At 29.9% G+C, this 17070-nt stretch overlaps 1 protein-coding gene across 3 annotated transcripts in view; it reads right to left on the reverse strand.

The window, feature by feature from the left end:
• The window catches only part of LOC134712255 (uncharacterized), a 32795-nt gene continuing 15725 nt past the window's right edge, over nucleotides 1–17070 (reverse strand). For 2 of the 3 annotated variants that reach the window (XM_063573626.1, XM_063573623.1), the window contains 3 exons: nucleotides 11745–11847; nucleotides 9631–9666; nucleotides 1–6280 (listed from right to left, as the gene is read on the reverse strand). In XM_063573626.1, coding sequence (XP_063429696.1) covers nucleotides 5862–6280; nucleotides 9631–9666; nucleotides 11745–11847 — 558 coding nt within the window. In that variant the 3' untranslated portion in view covers nucleotides 1–5861. The remainder of the gene's footprint in view (nucleotides 6281–9630; nucleotides 9667–11744; nucleotides 11848–17070) is intronic. The other variant, XM_063573624.1, reaches the window with a different exon arrangement.

The following is a 17070-nucleotide window of genomic DNA, read 5'->3' on the forward strand; positions in this document are numbered from 1 at the left end:
TGTCTTTCATTAGCTGCTTTATTTATCATTTATATAAGTAACAATATTTTATAAGCACAAGACATACACAACACGTTTAGCTAAACAGAATAACACCTAATAATGTCTTCCGAAGAAAGAAAAGAAACTTTAAAATAATAAATCGCCGATACATTTGAATAGGATATAACTTTCTTGTTTCTGTAAATGTATTATTGTATTTTAATGTAATGATGTAATTATCTAAATGATACTTTGAACATAATCTATAATATGAGGAAACATGAACATGAATACACAATTGACGAAATAAGAATCATTTACTTTCATTTATGTTGATAATGTAAGTTGAATTAACATACTGTTGATATCGCAGTTATATTAAGAATATGCTGATCTCATTTTGTAATCAAAGTGCTTGTAAGCACTGGAAGGTAATCATAGCTTTATAATATCAGTTTGAAGTCAAATTAAATATGTCATTGTTTAAAGCATCGGTTGAAGTTGATTCAATTACAATTATGGACAAAGGAAGATAACTCTAATTTTCAAGATGACTTTTTGATATTGTTAGGACAGATGCTATATTCCTGCACCTTAAAATAGTTATGTAATTGTCTTGACAAATATAACAACATTATGTGAGCATACATTTCATTGATAAATTTCCGGAAATGTACATGGATAAGATGTAAAGAATTTATGATCAATGCACTATATTTTGTGTATAACATAAGTAGTGGTAAACCTTAGAAGATTTAGATATCAATCTAGTTCTAAAGGGTGTTGATTGTATTTCATGCAATCTTTACCCAAAAAGTGAATTTTACAGTTAAAATAATTAACCATCGGTTTTATTTATTTGTTTAATATATTGCCAAAACTTGTCAATCGTTCCCCTTCGTATCCTAGTTCGAGTTGAGTTAAAAGTAAGTTGCACATGGTCTTTGATAAACCAAGCGATTATATTGGAAGTATGTAGTCAAAAATAGTGCTTCTAAAATAAGTAAAACTCACGCAATTATTTTGAGAAAGATTTTTGATAACTATCTTTTTTTCAACGACAAACATTAATAGGTGCAAATATCTACTAAAAAGGAAACTATTGTAAAGTATTGATAAGCATCTAACTAAATTTTGGCACGAAATAGCACAAATGTTGAAAATGTTACTCGCTAATGTTACTCGATTCAAAAAGATTTAATGCGAGTATAGAAATACACGCATTGACAGAAATCTGTCATAGTAAATAAAAAAAAGATATAGAAAATTAGATTTTTTTTAACTATGGAATGTATATTCATTGGTTATCAATAATAAGGATATTCAGGAATTTCGAAAAGGAAAGGTTTATTCTATGAATTTTCATGAGAATTCTCCAATACGTTTGTCTAAGAACATGTGTATTGACATGGAATTATAAACATCTCCTAAACAACATTTTTAAACATTAAATGTATTTACTTTCGAGTGAGCTTCTATTAAATCTGCATCAAATACAATGACATTCTATCTGCAACTCTGTGCTAATTGCTGAAAAATTTTACATCTAAAAGGTCATTTTATTGCTAAATTGGTTAAAATGCGCAGTAAACAGTAATGTCCATGAAAAACATCCTGTCAGAGGATTTTATAACCGTACAAATTTTAATTTCATAGTAAAAGACTTAATGTATGGTTGTTTATATTGAAAATCTTTGAAGCTTTATGAAACGTGAAGGATAAATGACTCCAACAATTTTCTCTAAATGCTTCATATCATTAAAAAACGGGAGATAACCCCTTATAAAATAATACAATATAGTGTCACCAGCAAAAAAGACGAAATAAGATATCTATAAAGTGTGTACCTGGTTTTTAAACAGAAAAATATTTATTCAAGGTAATATCATTACTCTTTTCTGCAGAAACATTTTCCACAATACCATTCAACAACACATTGTACATTTTATAATCTTAAAACGGACAAAAATATAAATAAAATACATAGAAATCACGGTCATAAATTGAAGAAGCTGCAACAAGCAGCAAAATTATGGCACTCATCTGATGACATTTCTAGTGCAAAAATGTTTATCAGACTACAATAAAATTTTACAGTTTTACTTAATTGCCTTGAACCTTTCTTTGTTGGGCAATATTTAGTGTATTACAATAATAGCGTGACCACTTACCTTATAACTTAATAAACAAATGAACATTATCAAATTTAACAGTTATAAAATAATCATATATTTATATAAATAAATGTCTAATGTTGTCACTTCTTCAAAACATTTAATTATGTATATTCAAAGTTTATTATCAATCAAAACATAAGATAATTTGGTCGTATTTTATTCAAAAAAAGTGCATCGTGTTTTGTGAGTAGTTAAATGTGTAACTTATTTTCAGAAATATTTTTCTTGCAATTTTAAATAAAACCTGAAATCAAATGTTAAAAAACATAGATAAAAAACTAATTTAACATAATGTAGACTGTTACTGTTAATGCTAGCAATAATGTATTATTTTATCAAGTTCCATATTAAAAAAATATTCATTTATAGATGCATTTGTGTTCAAGAAATTATCCTACTACTCACAAAATAAAATCAGTCGTAAGATGTTAATGACATATCATGCATGTATTTAGAAGCTAAGATGAATGATAATTAACAATACTGTACGTTATCTTGGCTTTCATGCAATTACATCATATTCTGAGAACTGACAAGTTAAAATATACCATCATAACATATATTGTCGAAGCATTTGGTGGGACATTGTGATATAAAATGTACAGAAACTTACGGAGATAGGAAGAAAATAATAATCCAAAAAACAAGTAACACATATATACAATTTTACAGCCGCTATCAATGTGACAATTTGATGATCTGAAGCAAGATGCCAGCGATGGACCTCATAACAATGAAAGTGATTTAGAAAACTTAAAAAGGAGTGGTTATTATATTTTCTTAATTGTGGAATTTCTGGCAAAAATAGGATTTTAAACATGGTGCAGATTAAATGCATTTCATCTGCATTGATTATAAGTTAAGTCAGTGACAGAAATGAAATGTAAGGGACGGATGGAAAGATGTTATATCACTCCAGATTTTTAAATAATCCAAAATAGCACTAAACACCGTCCATGTCTGCAAATGAATATTCCTGGAGATGTAGTAACTCTTCCTTATATTTGACACATTACCATTTATACATTTGACACTCAGTTAATATATAATTTAGTATTTGTCCTACCGTGACACTGCTAAGGCACATAACAGAAAATATGAAAATCAAAATGAAATATTAAATAATTTATAATTGTGATCCAATTTTTAAATGTTTCATAAATTCATTTGAAACTTGTTGAAGCTTTTTGATATAAATAAAAAAAGTTTTTATAATAAAAACTTCTTAAAACCATTAATGTATTCAGAAGGAAAAAAATATTTATAAAAATTGGAAAAGCTTATAGCAATAGAAACGGTTACAAGTGAGAGATCCAAAAGCGAATATTACTTACAAATAAAATCATTTAGAGAAAAAGTTAACAAAATTATCAAAATAAATAATGTAACAAATATTAACAACAACATGTATTTTAAGAATAAATTAAACATGTAAAATTCCTTTAGTACTGAAATATTCTAAAAATGATAAAAAGGCACATAGTGCCACATTATAACTTAAACAACTATAATATTCAACATCATTTGAAAGGGAGAAGTGAGCGATAAGAAACAATATACAAATATATTACAAGTAAATAAAACAAATGCCTTAAAAGAAGAAACAAGTGATACGTATGTCATTAGCTTACCTTTAAAATATTGGAATCAACGAAAAGTTGTTAACTATTAGTCAAGTTGAAAGTGAAAATCGAAAACAATTATGAATGTGTATTTTGCTCTGTTTTTATTGAATTTATGTTTACAGTTTTACTATATGTTTCCATACTGCAACACTTTTCAAGTATTTTATGTTTGTATTTCTAATTTATTTAAACATGCTGCCTAAAAGTTTTAAGGAATGTATGTTATATTGAAATAAGGGCATTTTTAATAAACTGTCAACTATTCTTTTAAAGAACACAGTTTAGTATACTATCATTGTATAGAAAATGTACACGTAGCTGCCCACATTAACACCCAGAACATTTCTGGAAATTAAATATGTTACATTCCTGTGTATTTTGAGAAATAATACATATTAATGCATAATTTGGAATAAGAAAACACCAATTACTTATTACAAAATTTAGGGTTTAAAAATGCTGCCAGTAGAGGATATTTGATATCCTTATACATTGCATGGACCAGTGAGGACAACACATTGAAAGTTGGTAAAATACTGCAGACCATTTATTTTTGCGTGCTTAAAGTTATGAATTTTAATTTGAAAGATTTGATGAAACACTAAGAGGAATTATTCTATACAATTACTATATTAAATAAAAATACGTCAACCTATTGAGCCGCAAAAGTAAATCGGTGTCCAGTATTAACATATGGATTATAACAATCATAATAATCAAACGTCAAAGACTAACAACTTTATACTTTAGTTATCATTGTCTGAAGTTTGAATAAATGATTACATTTGAGTACACTCTCATTTAGATATCATTCAAAATGTTGAATGACATTGAAAGGAAATCTCAAACCCTTAAGAATTATAATATCGTATTATCAACCTGAAGAATATAGATGTTCTTTGCATTAATTTTTGTGTATTTCATTACAGGATCGGATACCAAACAGTGCTGTAAAAGAATGGCAACCTTTAAGAAATGCCATCTACAGCAAAATCAGTTTCAAGTAAAAATTGAGAAGTAAAAAGTTGTTAGTCAATTTAACCGTTTTATTTTCAACCTTTCCGATATATCTTATTGTCATTGTATAACATTACGTGCTGATAAGTGACCCAAGGAACAGAAAGGCACAGGAGATATTTCGTATCGGAGAATGCTGCCTCTTCTTGCACTGTGTTTTGCTGTTTAATAAATGTATACACTTGTTATCCATAATAAGATTTTTCATGAAAGTACAAATTGCTGCTTGGAAATGTTCACTGCCCTTAAGAAGTGGAATGTTTGATATCCCCTGGTCACTTATCAGTTGTTTAATTTCATTTCACTCCATAGACGGCTATACGTGAATAATCCTTTTCCCAAATTAGAATTACAATGTTTTTGCAAAATGTCCTAAACAGTTTTATAATCAATTTATATTAATAACAATTGTGTGTTCCAACTGGTGTTTTGTAGCTGCTTACAACAATATCTGCAAATCATAACCATGCTTGATCAATGGATGCAAATGAGTTATGGTATAAACAAACAACGCCATTTTGAATGGACCAAGTATATAGTAAATACATAATGACTGATTTTATCAAATGCCTGATAATATATGATCAATGAGCAAATGTTTTAAAATAACTCTAAGACATAGTATCGTTCATATCTGTACCAGCAAATTTCTGTCAAAGATATACCATTCTGAATTTACATACAGTCACTTCAATTTGAAATATTGTTCGTTTTGCAAAATGTAACTTTTCACCAAAATTCAAGAAAGTTTTGCTACTCATGGAGTGTGACATATCATTTCATTTAGCCATTCAACTTACTACAAATCTTATAGCTTTTAATAATTAGTAGCTTTTTTATGGGCGAAAAAATAATGAAACAAAAACAAAAACTTTCTGAATAATACATACAAAAATACTATTATTAAAATGTTATAAGAACTAATTCAGTGTCGAATGAACAATATTTCAAAAGTAGAGAAGAAAAGTGTACTTCGGGACCTGCCTCGTTCATAATAAACATAATATTGCCATAATTCACAATCAATGTCCTAATAGAAATAATTTATAACAACTATGTTTTAACCTTTCTTACTAGGATCATGTAACTTAAAGGCGACAAAAACGTTGCTGCCAAGCATTAAATTCAAATATTTGTGCTCTGATATGTTCATTCCCAAAGAATCTCTTTGGTGAAGTCTTGTAAATAAACAATATGCGTATGGTTGGAAAACCAAGCTTCCCGCTGCTCTAACTACGTCTGATTGTATTAAAACTTTTTCAGTGCTTTTCAACTGCATTTGCATTTTAAAATTAGGTGTAGGATTTGAAATACATCTGTCCTCTGTTCTTAAACATTGTGTCATAAACACGAAGTACATCCCACTGTCATCAATGTGAAGTCCGTTGTTATCCACACGCATTTCTGTATGCTCACCAACAAGATCGCTGATGAAACTTAAATTGTAAGTGGGATTTGGGCATGGTTGTTGTCTTCCAACTGAAACAAAAGTATAGATTCTTTTTTATACTTGTAATATAACAAGAGAAATATACAGTATTCAAGGTTATTTTTGAAAGGAGTTCAAAATAATGAATTGACTATGTAACAATTTCCTGCATATGTATTGAACTGTGTAAATTCAGCATAGAAAGTATATCAATAATACTAAAACTGTTAATTTTATAATCAAACTAATATCAACTTAATCTCCGTCTTTGTGTGTTTTTTGATTTATAACAATCAAAAGAATGCATCTACGGAATTGGCTATGTGAATACAATAGTTGGATAACTTGAATACCAAATAGTTAAGTTTAACATCCTTGTATCGATTCAATGTATTATAATTCTATGTCATATAATCATTTAAGAAGTTATATACTGTTTTAATGAATCTGCTGTTTTTGTATAATCGTTGAGAAAATTATACGTGTGGTCGTTTCAATTTAAAAATAATGTATTTTGAATTTTAGATGTGGACAAGATATATTCTGACTAATGCCATTATTTGTATTATGTCATTATGTGTATTCTTTAATGCTATTTACATACTTGCTGTTAAGGCTTCTAACTTTTTGCATAAATTATTTAATAGAAAATTGTGAATAACATATATTTACTACAGCTAAACAGGAATAATTTCCTCACATTCGACATTTTGCATAAATGGTGAGACTATAAATATAGTTTTCATTTGGAATTTGCAAAGATGGAAAAGAAATAATGTAAGACCTTAATTGTGAAACTTTGGACAAAAAAGAATTTGCACAATGATTATTGTGCTCACAGAAAACATATTGGATTATCTAAGATGTTTATCTTTAGCAATTAATTACGTATTCACATATAAATACGTGCACATTATAATGATATTGCATTGATTTATAAAGTCTCTCAACCTCAAAACCTCCTCTAGCTGGTTTTTCGGTATAACTTTAGCGGAACCGATCACGCATTGGTTGGTCGATATGATATGCAAGTGTCTCAAACCACTTTAGACGTATTTTCACGGTGTAAAGTGTGAGGTTAAGACAGATATAAAACCAGGTTTAAAAAAATGCCTGTACCAAGTCAGGAATATTACAGTTGTTTACCGTTCGTTTGACGAGTTTGAGCTTTTGATTTGTCATTTGCGTTGGAACTTTCTATGTAGAATTTTCCTCGGAGTTTGGTATTTTTTGGTACTTTTTGTTTGATATTTCTATGACACCAGAAAAGGTTGTCGCATCCAAAATATTTCGAATTAAACTTTTTGCTTTTCGTGACGACGTTTTTTGACTGGGTCATGAATACATAGCAGTAGATCCTTTTCTTGTGGAAGCATAAGGTCTGGTTGCGTTTAGAATTTGTACGATTAATGTGGTTTTCCCTTTGTATATTCCAAATAAATGTACTAGTTTTAACATCGATGAACTACTATTGCTTCTTTTCTATAATGCACTGAGAGTTTAACTGTGCTGTCCATGTGAAAGAGGGACGAAAGATACCAAAAGGATATTCAAACGGATAATTCGGAAATAAACTGATAATGTTTTGACAGATGCATTACAAAATATAAGTATAATTTTAACAACAGACATAATCATTATAATACCCAATTAAGTACGTTTTTACTGGTGTCAAGTTGTATTCGTTAACCTTGATAGTATTTGACACCAAGTGAAATAGTTGGTGTTGAAATTTGTTCGGGAATGTTCCTGATGAAGTTTAACCCAAAACAGAGTTTCGGTTGCACCAAAATTTATATAGTTTTATTCATGTGTTTCCTCAATGATTTTCGATATGCGTATTTCTCTTTACATTTAGTTATCTGAGATAATACTAGTTTGAGTATAAGGAATGTTCAGGTCTCGTATAAACTCGTTAATTCACAACAGATGCTACGTCAGTCTGAAAGTGTGTGCTATTCAGGGCAGAGTTGTAAAAAGGAAATACATACAGATTACATTTGAAAACAGTTAATATACTAATGTCTCGATTAAAAAAATAAAAGGACAAATAAAAGATAACATTTTGGTCAGAAGAAAAATGAACTATTAAAGGAAAAAAAGGTTCATAAATCACTGCACTGAAAACTAAAGATTTAACATACAAACATCAGCATTAAACTGAGGTTGAACACATACGCTCAAAGGTGTAAGCAGTACCTATTGCACTAGTTGCATTCGTCGTGTTACTCACTTCAAGTTAATTGATTGTCTTAACACTAGATTCATTCTCTTTAGGATGTGTACTGTTTACTGTAGTTAGTCTAAGGTACTAGACTTTTCTTTATTACTTTATCGTCTCTGAACTAGCTGTCAATAACTGCGATTACCCTTATTTCTGTATTTAGTGTTTTTGTTAAGTTATTGTTGTTTTGTATCGATGTGATGAGTTAATGGCTTGTTACCAGTTCGTTCTTTTGTGTTCTTGTCTCACCAGTGTCCCAGGTTAATGGATTGCATTGGGCGTCAGCAAAAATGTTTTAATATGTTCTCTATAAGCTTTTCATAAGTCAGGAGCCTGTTGTTTTGTGCATTGGTTCTTTGTTGTGTATATACATCAAGTCGTTTGTTTTCTCGTTTAAATTCGAACTGTTGTATCTTGCAGCTGATAGTCATTTTTGAAGGCCGAACGGTGATCTATAGTTGCATACTTCAACAGCAATGTGATCTGGTGAGTTTGTTCAAGGTTCAACACGATTTCGACTTGTAGACCATTGAACTTTCTTAAAAATGATTGTATTGCCTTTGTAAACTGTTCTTGCATTGCGTTCTTATTCATAGTATAAGCTGTTCATCTCATTGAACCATGTTTAGATAAACTGTTTTTTGTAGTAACCTCATATCTAGTAGAGAATGTACTTAAAGTAACCTCATATCTAGTAGAAAATGTACTTAAAGTAACCTCATATCTAGTAAAACATGTACTTGAAGTAACCTCATATCTAGTGTAAACTGTTCTGTAATAACTTCATTCTAGTATAAAGTGTACTTGCACTTAACTCGTATTAAATATAAACTGTGCATGCATTGAACTTATATCTAATAGATATGATAATTTTATGGAGAGAAGTTGATGATCATGTTTGCGTTGTTTTTTCTTCTTGCTGATAAACTTTATCTTATTACTGCCACATAACATGAATTTCATTATAAATGTCGGTTTCATTTCTAGTAGTATAATTGGGTAAATTCCCTATAGAAAGCTTGGACTTAATATATATTTTTTATTGGTGATACGTAAACAAAACTCATCTCACACTACTAATAACGTTAAATTACATAAATTCACCAGGAATCTAATCAAATAAAAGAAACATAAAAAGGATCTAAACAACACTGAATAAAACAACATCAAACCTACCATCTTTAATTTTTGGTGTGTTCCAATGCGAGATTCCTATATAGAAATGAGTAATGATTAATATTTATCTAATTTGATAATTTAAAAAGAATTATTTTTTTTCAAAATATTTTTTTAATGAGACAAAACTTAAACTCTCGATTACACTCATGTTAAGGTGAACATCTAGTGGTGAACATTTCGTGAATATTTAGGACGATTATTATATATCAGATCATAACTTCAAGATATTTTTAAAGTCCATATACCGATGGGACTTGGATGTGTATTAACAAAGCTCACACAGCGAAGTAAGCTTGCTTTTTAAAAGATTTATACCAGCCCATAAAAGTAAATCTTATACTGAAAGGGAAATATTTTTTTTCTATATCTAGGTCAACGACCTTCTGTACTTCCCAATGCTGATTGTTTTTTTTCATCTTTTCTCTCCGGAAGAAAAAGGATCCGAATCCCTAACGGATTTGGCTATTTTTGTACAAAGGTTAATCTTTTGCTTTTAAGGTTGAAATTCTTACTTTGTCATATAATCCTCTTAAGATTTTAATCATAATATATAAGAATAAAAACATATTAAATGCAGCAATGCTCTCCAGCTCGTACAAGACAAATCTGCTTATAAAAATTACCATAAGATTCAAGTTTTAAATCCAATATAACCTAGATTTGTATATTTTTTATAGGCCACGTAATTATTTTGTTGTTGAAGCCAGCATTGCTCGTATTTACGACCTAAGGCATACTTATTACTTTTAATAATTCTGCATCAATACAAAAATCAATATGGTTAAGAGTTCAACCGTATTGATTTTTTCTAAGCTATCTCACATTAACTTGAACATCCTTTGAAACCTAACAGGAAATGTACGATTGTCCAAAGCTTATCTCACAGAACAGAGGTATAGAATTGGAATGGAAAACTACTTCAGTAATTGAAATCCATGCCCTCGCTTCAATGTATTATTTGATCAGATGAAGATTTATATAATTACAGTTCCATTTAAAAAGATCTTTGTATGCATAAAGTAGTAGTATTGGAATTGTTTTACAATTGTATGCGTGTGTCATTTCCAGTTTAAAGTTTGATGCTTTAGAATCAAGAAAACTTCAGTCTCATTTAGTTTCAATGACAAAGTAATTAGAAATTCACAAGTAAAAACGGTATTTTCTAAGAAAGTAGAGTAGATCGATCTTACAGATAAACATGCATGATACAGGCTCGGCTTGTTGTATTTACAGCATTTGAATGGTGAACTTCCCAATAAAATATATATTTGGTGTATGACACAAGAGAGATTTTTACTGGTGTACTGATAACACTATGGTAAATGTGTAGTTTTTAGCTTCATGATATATGTGGTCACATTTAAAAATATTTTGGTTGCCTAAACCCTACCTAAAGGTATAGACAGTGGGTAGATAGGTAGACAATTTCTTTTTTTTATTTTGAAAAAGAGAAATAGAAGTGTCGGATGTTAATTTTTGTCATGCAGATCTGTTTAAAAAATATCTAATCAAAGAAATAAAAGATTTTGAGTAGGCATGCTCTTATGGCCTGGTATAATGCTATATCAGCTATCGTTTACAGTCAAAGTGAAATACATTTACATACATTTGTGCTATCTCCTGTTTGTAGATTTTGGTTTGTAAATCAAGTTCAGGATAATTTATAAAAAATATCTAAGCTGTATTTGGCAATACATTAGATGTATTTGGCAATACCTTGACTGTATTTGGCAATCATACCTTAGCTGTATTAGGCAATACTTTAGTAAATTTGGTCCTCAATGTCCTCAATGCTCTTCAACTTCGTACTGTATTTGGCCTTTTTAACTTTATAGGATTCGAGCGTCACTGATGAGTCTTTTGTAGACGAAACGCGTAAATACAAAATTTAAATCTGATATCTATGATGGGTTTATTGCTACAAATTGTTTGCTAGCTGAAATAATCGTTTTGAACTAAAGTAGAGTTTTTTCTTTAATCTGACAAGATTGAAATTGAATGATCCTTTCAAAAAAAAATTTTCAAATGCAAGTGTAGTTGATAATATGAACCATATAGGTTCCGTTTTCCTATATTTTGCACGAAAGTGATGATTATTGTGGTTAACCTACCGGGTTGAGGGACTTGAACTGCATGCAGGTACGTCAATGCAGCATGTCTATATAACGGGTCTCTGTTATCTCCACCCTCGAGATACTGGGACCTCAAGAAAACCTGTAATGAGAGATAAGTATTATTAATATGATTTTAATGCCTTGTTAGACCAATCTTCTACGACAGTTTGGATAGCGTTGTGATTGATGTAGCTGAGAGAAATATATAATTTCTACGGACAAAATACGTTATAACCTTGTGAGGTTGAATATAAAAAATAAAACATAAAATGAAAAAAAGGGAGAAAGCAATTGATGTCTCAACAGTGTTCCAAGTGAGAGAATTATATAATTTTATGGTCAAAACAAGTTATAAACTTATGATGGTTGAATATATATAATAATACAAAAAATGGTGAAAATAGAGAGAGAGCATCTTGAAGATGCTTGCTAGGGTATAACATAATTGAAATATATCGTAGTGTTGTCAAAATCTATTTAGGGGACTTTGGCAACATCAAATGCTTATTCCTGTCCAACAAAAAATATGCATATAACCTTTACATAATTCGTTGTGCGCAAATCAATTTTCAACATATTTCCTTCAAACTATGAAGAAAATATCCGACATGTCGACCTTCACTCAAATGAATGTGTTCCAACACATATGGCTTTAAAGTGTTTACAGTTGATTTTAAACAAGGACAGAGTATTGTTGATGGATCGATTTTATTGTATTTACGATACACAAGGAAAATTGATTGCAAGATAGAAATTCCAAAAAACTTCATTTACATGAAACTAATTGGTGTCCACATTTCCCATTTTCCTGTTTTGAAATGCAAGATAAAGTATATGTGCGGATCTGCATTTCGCCAATAAAATAACATGGTATTGCTTTACACAATGCAATTATTAAAAAAGAATGGCTCAGTAAAGCATCCGCCGAGACTATAGATTGTTAAAAAAGTGTCATCACTTTATTCCTTTTTTTAGATATCCATTTAACCAGTGATTTTCGTAATGTCATTTATCAATTTATCTAAGTCAATACTTGTGTTACATCATTGAGATTGGAATAACAGCAAGTTACCTGAATATTCCTCCATAACAACCATTTAACAAACATTTAAACCACAATGATGGAAAGATGTATTATTTAAACTTCTTCATCAGTAATGGCAATGTAAACAGAAAAACATTGTGAAGTGATTAATACCGTGTTTTCATGTGTCGTCCCAATGGAAACATACATATATATTATGCATTTTTGTGGTAATGGTTACAATATCAATTCCCGGAATAATCAGTGTTGACAGAATGGCAAGGTCAAATAAGACATTTATGTTTCATTTTAATTGTGTTGCATCATAGAACTGATCGAATCACGAATGGGGCATAACACCATCAATACATTGCAATTACTACATAACAACAACAAATATAAATGCATATGTACTTAGAATAGATTAGTGTAGCTAGTATGCATGTTATTGAATAAATAGATACAAAATAGAACAGAAAAGAATCATGTAAAACCTTATAAACAATAGTTAAAAAATGGAAAATATATGACTCATTCCCCGTGATTCTAAAGTACCATTTTGGGGATTTTTTTAGGAGGCTGCAATTTTGTGTTTTTATCAAAGAAAATCAACGTTAGTATTATATATTTTATATTTATGCAAAATAATCCAAGACAAAACCTCGTAAATTGGAACAGGTATATCCATTAACGAGAAAGCATGCATTTTCATTTGTAATTTGATCTTTTATTGCATTTTTATATAAAAAAAAATAACCATAAAGAATTATTTCAAATAATAAAAGAAAAACACCACTCTGTGTCATGATGTTTAATGAGAGAATGATCATAGTCTTCCCGGTATACTCTCTTGTCAAAAGTGGAACCAGTTCATGGGTAACTAAAAAGGCAGTCAAACAATGTCTCGACGAAATACAAACAACATAGTGGTAAAAAACACAACCTACATTACTGAAAATGCCTGTACCAGGAAAATGACAGTTCTTTGCTATTTGTTCCGTTGGTTGATATAGATTAACGTTTTATTTATTTTTTTCAGGTTTCATAAGACTGTTCCTTTTTTTAATTGACCTTGAAGTTAGGGTTATTGTTAATACTTATATGTTTGTAGTATTATGAAAAGTAAATTCCTTGGAGCCCTAGAAATGAATATTTGGTATTATTGTCCTATATGCAACGCTGACCCCGAAGATCAAAAGTTTCTGTTGTGTTGTTCCCATTAGCCATGCCTGAATGCATGATTTTAAAATTTTCTAAAAATAAATTTCAATGTCTATGTATCAAAGCATAGCAATTTGTGCAGTAAAGTTTATTGGTACAAAATTTACAGACCTTATCTTATTTGACATCACAAACTATCACATAAACATTATTTTTTTTACTTTAGTTATTATAAAACCAATGAAGAGAATAAAGATTCAAATATTGCCTTATTAAAATTCCATCTGAACAAAGGTTTTCAGATGGTTACTCACGGTTTTTAATATATAAAAAATTGTTATTAAAATCCACAAAAGTATTGCAATGTCCCGATAAAAGACGACGGATACCGTTAAATAACAGTGTTTATAGATGAAATATATATATTAGTCTGAATATGAACTCATCTCAGTATTTATCCTTTTAATATTCTATGTTGTTTCTAATCCGTTTACATCACAGACACAGTAACTTTGTTCATTTTGATTTGCGAGCCTGATTAACATTTAACGTATCGTACCATAATTTATATTATTCCCATATTAAGTGTGCAACATGTTTTAGAAGCCTTATAAGAATTTATACTCAAATCATAGGGGATAACGCCTTGATGAACACCATTAGTAATTACGATATTGTACATGAATATGTTGAAGAAAAAGAAAGAGTAGGACGCAGGACAGTGTTTTTTTCTGTCGATTTCTTCATACATTGATCTAATTAGGAATCTAGCACGATATCATAGTGCAACGGTAGAACTACAGACTGAAAACAGAATGCCATAATCCCGGCCGTTAGTATTTCTCTTTTATTTGTTTTTTTCTTGCGCATTTGTCATCTCAGTGCATTTTATATCTTACTATATTGTATGGTTTTGTTCATGGTTGAAGATCGTAAAGTATTCTGTAGTTTCAACTTCCTTGTCCTTTTGATTCATTTGCAATAATACCATATATCCTTTTTATATTCATTTCCTACTAAATTGTTCTGTTTGGGTCAATAGACTTATTGATAAAAAGTTTAATGTTGTTGTTCGATTATAATAGCGTATAACTCATTTATACCTACATGGTTTTTTTTTTAAATTTTCTGTATTGAATGTTTATAATGTAAAGCTTTTTTTTTATATGAGCCGCATTGTTTAAGATAAATATGCTGTTTTAAATCTATATTCGTATTTGTTCGCTGAACAGCCTAAGGCCGAGGATATCATATTGATTTTATAAAAGCAGGTAAAGTACTTTTAGGTTACTTTCAGTAGCTTCAAGAGTTCTCATTGAGTATTATATATCGTTGTTTTACTTGTGCATATACTGAGTAGAGTGTCATTTATAATCAGAAATTCTATCAAATGTTATTGTATGTCTGTTTGCAATCGTTGATCGAGATTGAAAAGGAAGGATCGAAATCCTAAAATAAGTATAACTCCGTCTATTCAAGAGTCTCACCAATGGTAGACTACAGTGTTACGTCAAATCTAATGTTACACAGACAACTTGGTTTTGTTAACGAATTTTTGAACAGATTTACGGAGGGTGGTAGGTGACATATTGTCAAGATGCCCGTCTATTGTTGAATATAAGAAGATGTGATATGATTGCCGATGTAACAATTCACAGTCAGAGATCTAATGTAATAGAAGTTGACAACTATAAGTCATCAACAAAGAGCAAAACCAATACAGCATAGACAACTATAAAAAGACCCGTAATGAAAAATGTAAAACAAATCGATCAAGAAGCTTTAAATATCCTCTCACGAAACGTCAGTTAATCGACGGCGCCTTCACCCCGTTGTATACATGGTAACTACGATGTACCCATACAGAAGAAAACTGACGACATAAATTATGTACAATACAAGAAAAAAAAAGATATACAGCAACATTATGATGACAGTTATGTGTTGTTCTCTTTATGTTTGATTATCTGTGTGCTTTGTCGGATGCTGTCTCACGTGCGTATATCCCACGCTCCTTGTTTATTGTTTTAACTCCAATCCTTTTTAAACTCGCTACACGTAACGAATACACACTTTATTGTTGAAGTCCTAATGTTGTACTATAGATTACTTGATATTTTTTTTCATCGGGTTGCTGTTTCAATGACATGACCAGCATCTCTTTTTATCCACAGAACAGTAAAAATGACTGTGTAAGTGTCACAATGAAATATAAGGCAACATAAAAATGAGAGATTTTACCACAATACAAAAGTAAGAACATACAAGGCATGTAGCACAGTTTTTCCTAAAAGATTACTAAAAAGAAAACTAACACATTTAACTCCTTATGTATGTTGCGTTTTCGCTTTCGTGCACATCAGGAATTCGTTCACTGTTTAACATCATATGACAGAGTGAAATAAACACATTGGATTAACAAGGTTACAAATAACATTCAACATGATGTCCACTTGATTTGTTATCAAAGATGGTTGTGCTATATAGTACCGTAGTCAATTCTATATACTTCTCTCCTTGTTTTCTACAACCTTTATGAACACTAGAAACCAAAAGTCCCCCTCCAAATAAAAAGAAATCAAACAGTGAAGTAACCCAAATTATGTATGACCTTAAGGAATTATTTTAAGAATAAAACCCGTTTTAAAATGACATCTCTAATAACCCCACTTACTCTTTCCAAATACATTTTTACGGGTTATCAATACAAAAGTTATCATGATAAAGCATAACTTGATCAAAATAAAAAAATGTCTAGATATGCACACAATTAAATTCAGAATGTGCATGTACTCTTCCTTTTACCAAATATTTTTCAATAAGTTTTCCTTCAAACTTGAAATAAAACATCAATGTAAAAGATCCATAATATGCGCACAGATGTATTAGCAAAACCTATTTAATATGTTATTTCCTGACTAAATCAAAGCAAACATCGTGGAAGGAAAGAAAACAATCTGTTGTATTGTTATTATTTTGATAAACTTATTACAAACACACTGAAAAAACAATGTAAGGGAAAATGACATTTTCGGATGTAATTAGAAAATTGCTATTTTTAGATAATTCTTAATTTTATAAAGTAACCACATAATTCTGACGCAGTTCGTGCGGGTATTGATTATTTGACACATTTCC

The sequence above is a fragment of the Mytilus trossulus genome, chromosome 3 (assembly GCF_036588685.1).
Source record: "Mytilus trossulus isolate FHL-02 chromosome 3, PNRI_Mtr1.1.1.hap1, whole genome shotgun sequence".
Lineage (NCBI taxonomy): Eukaryota > Metazoa > Mollusca > Bivalvia > Mytilida > Mytilidae > Mytilus > Mytilus trossulus.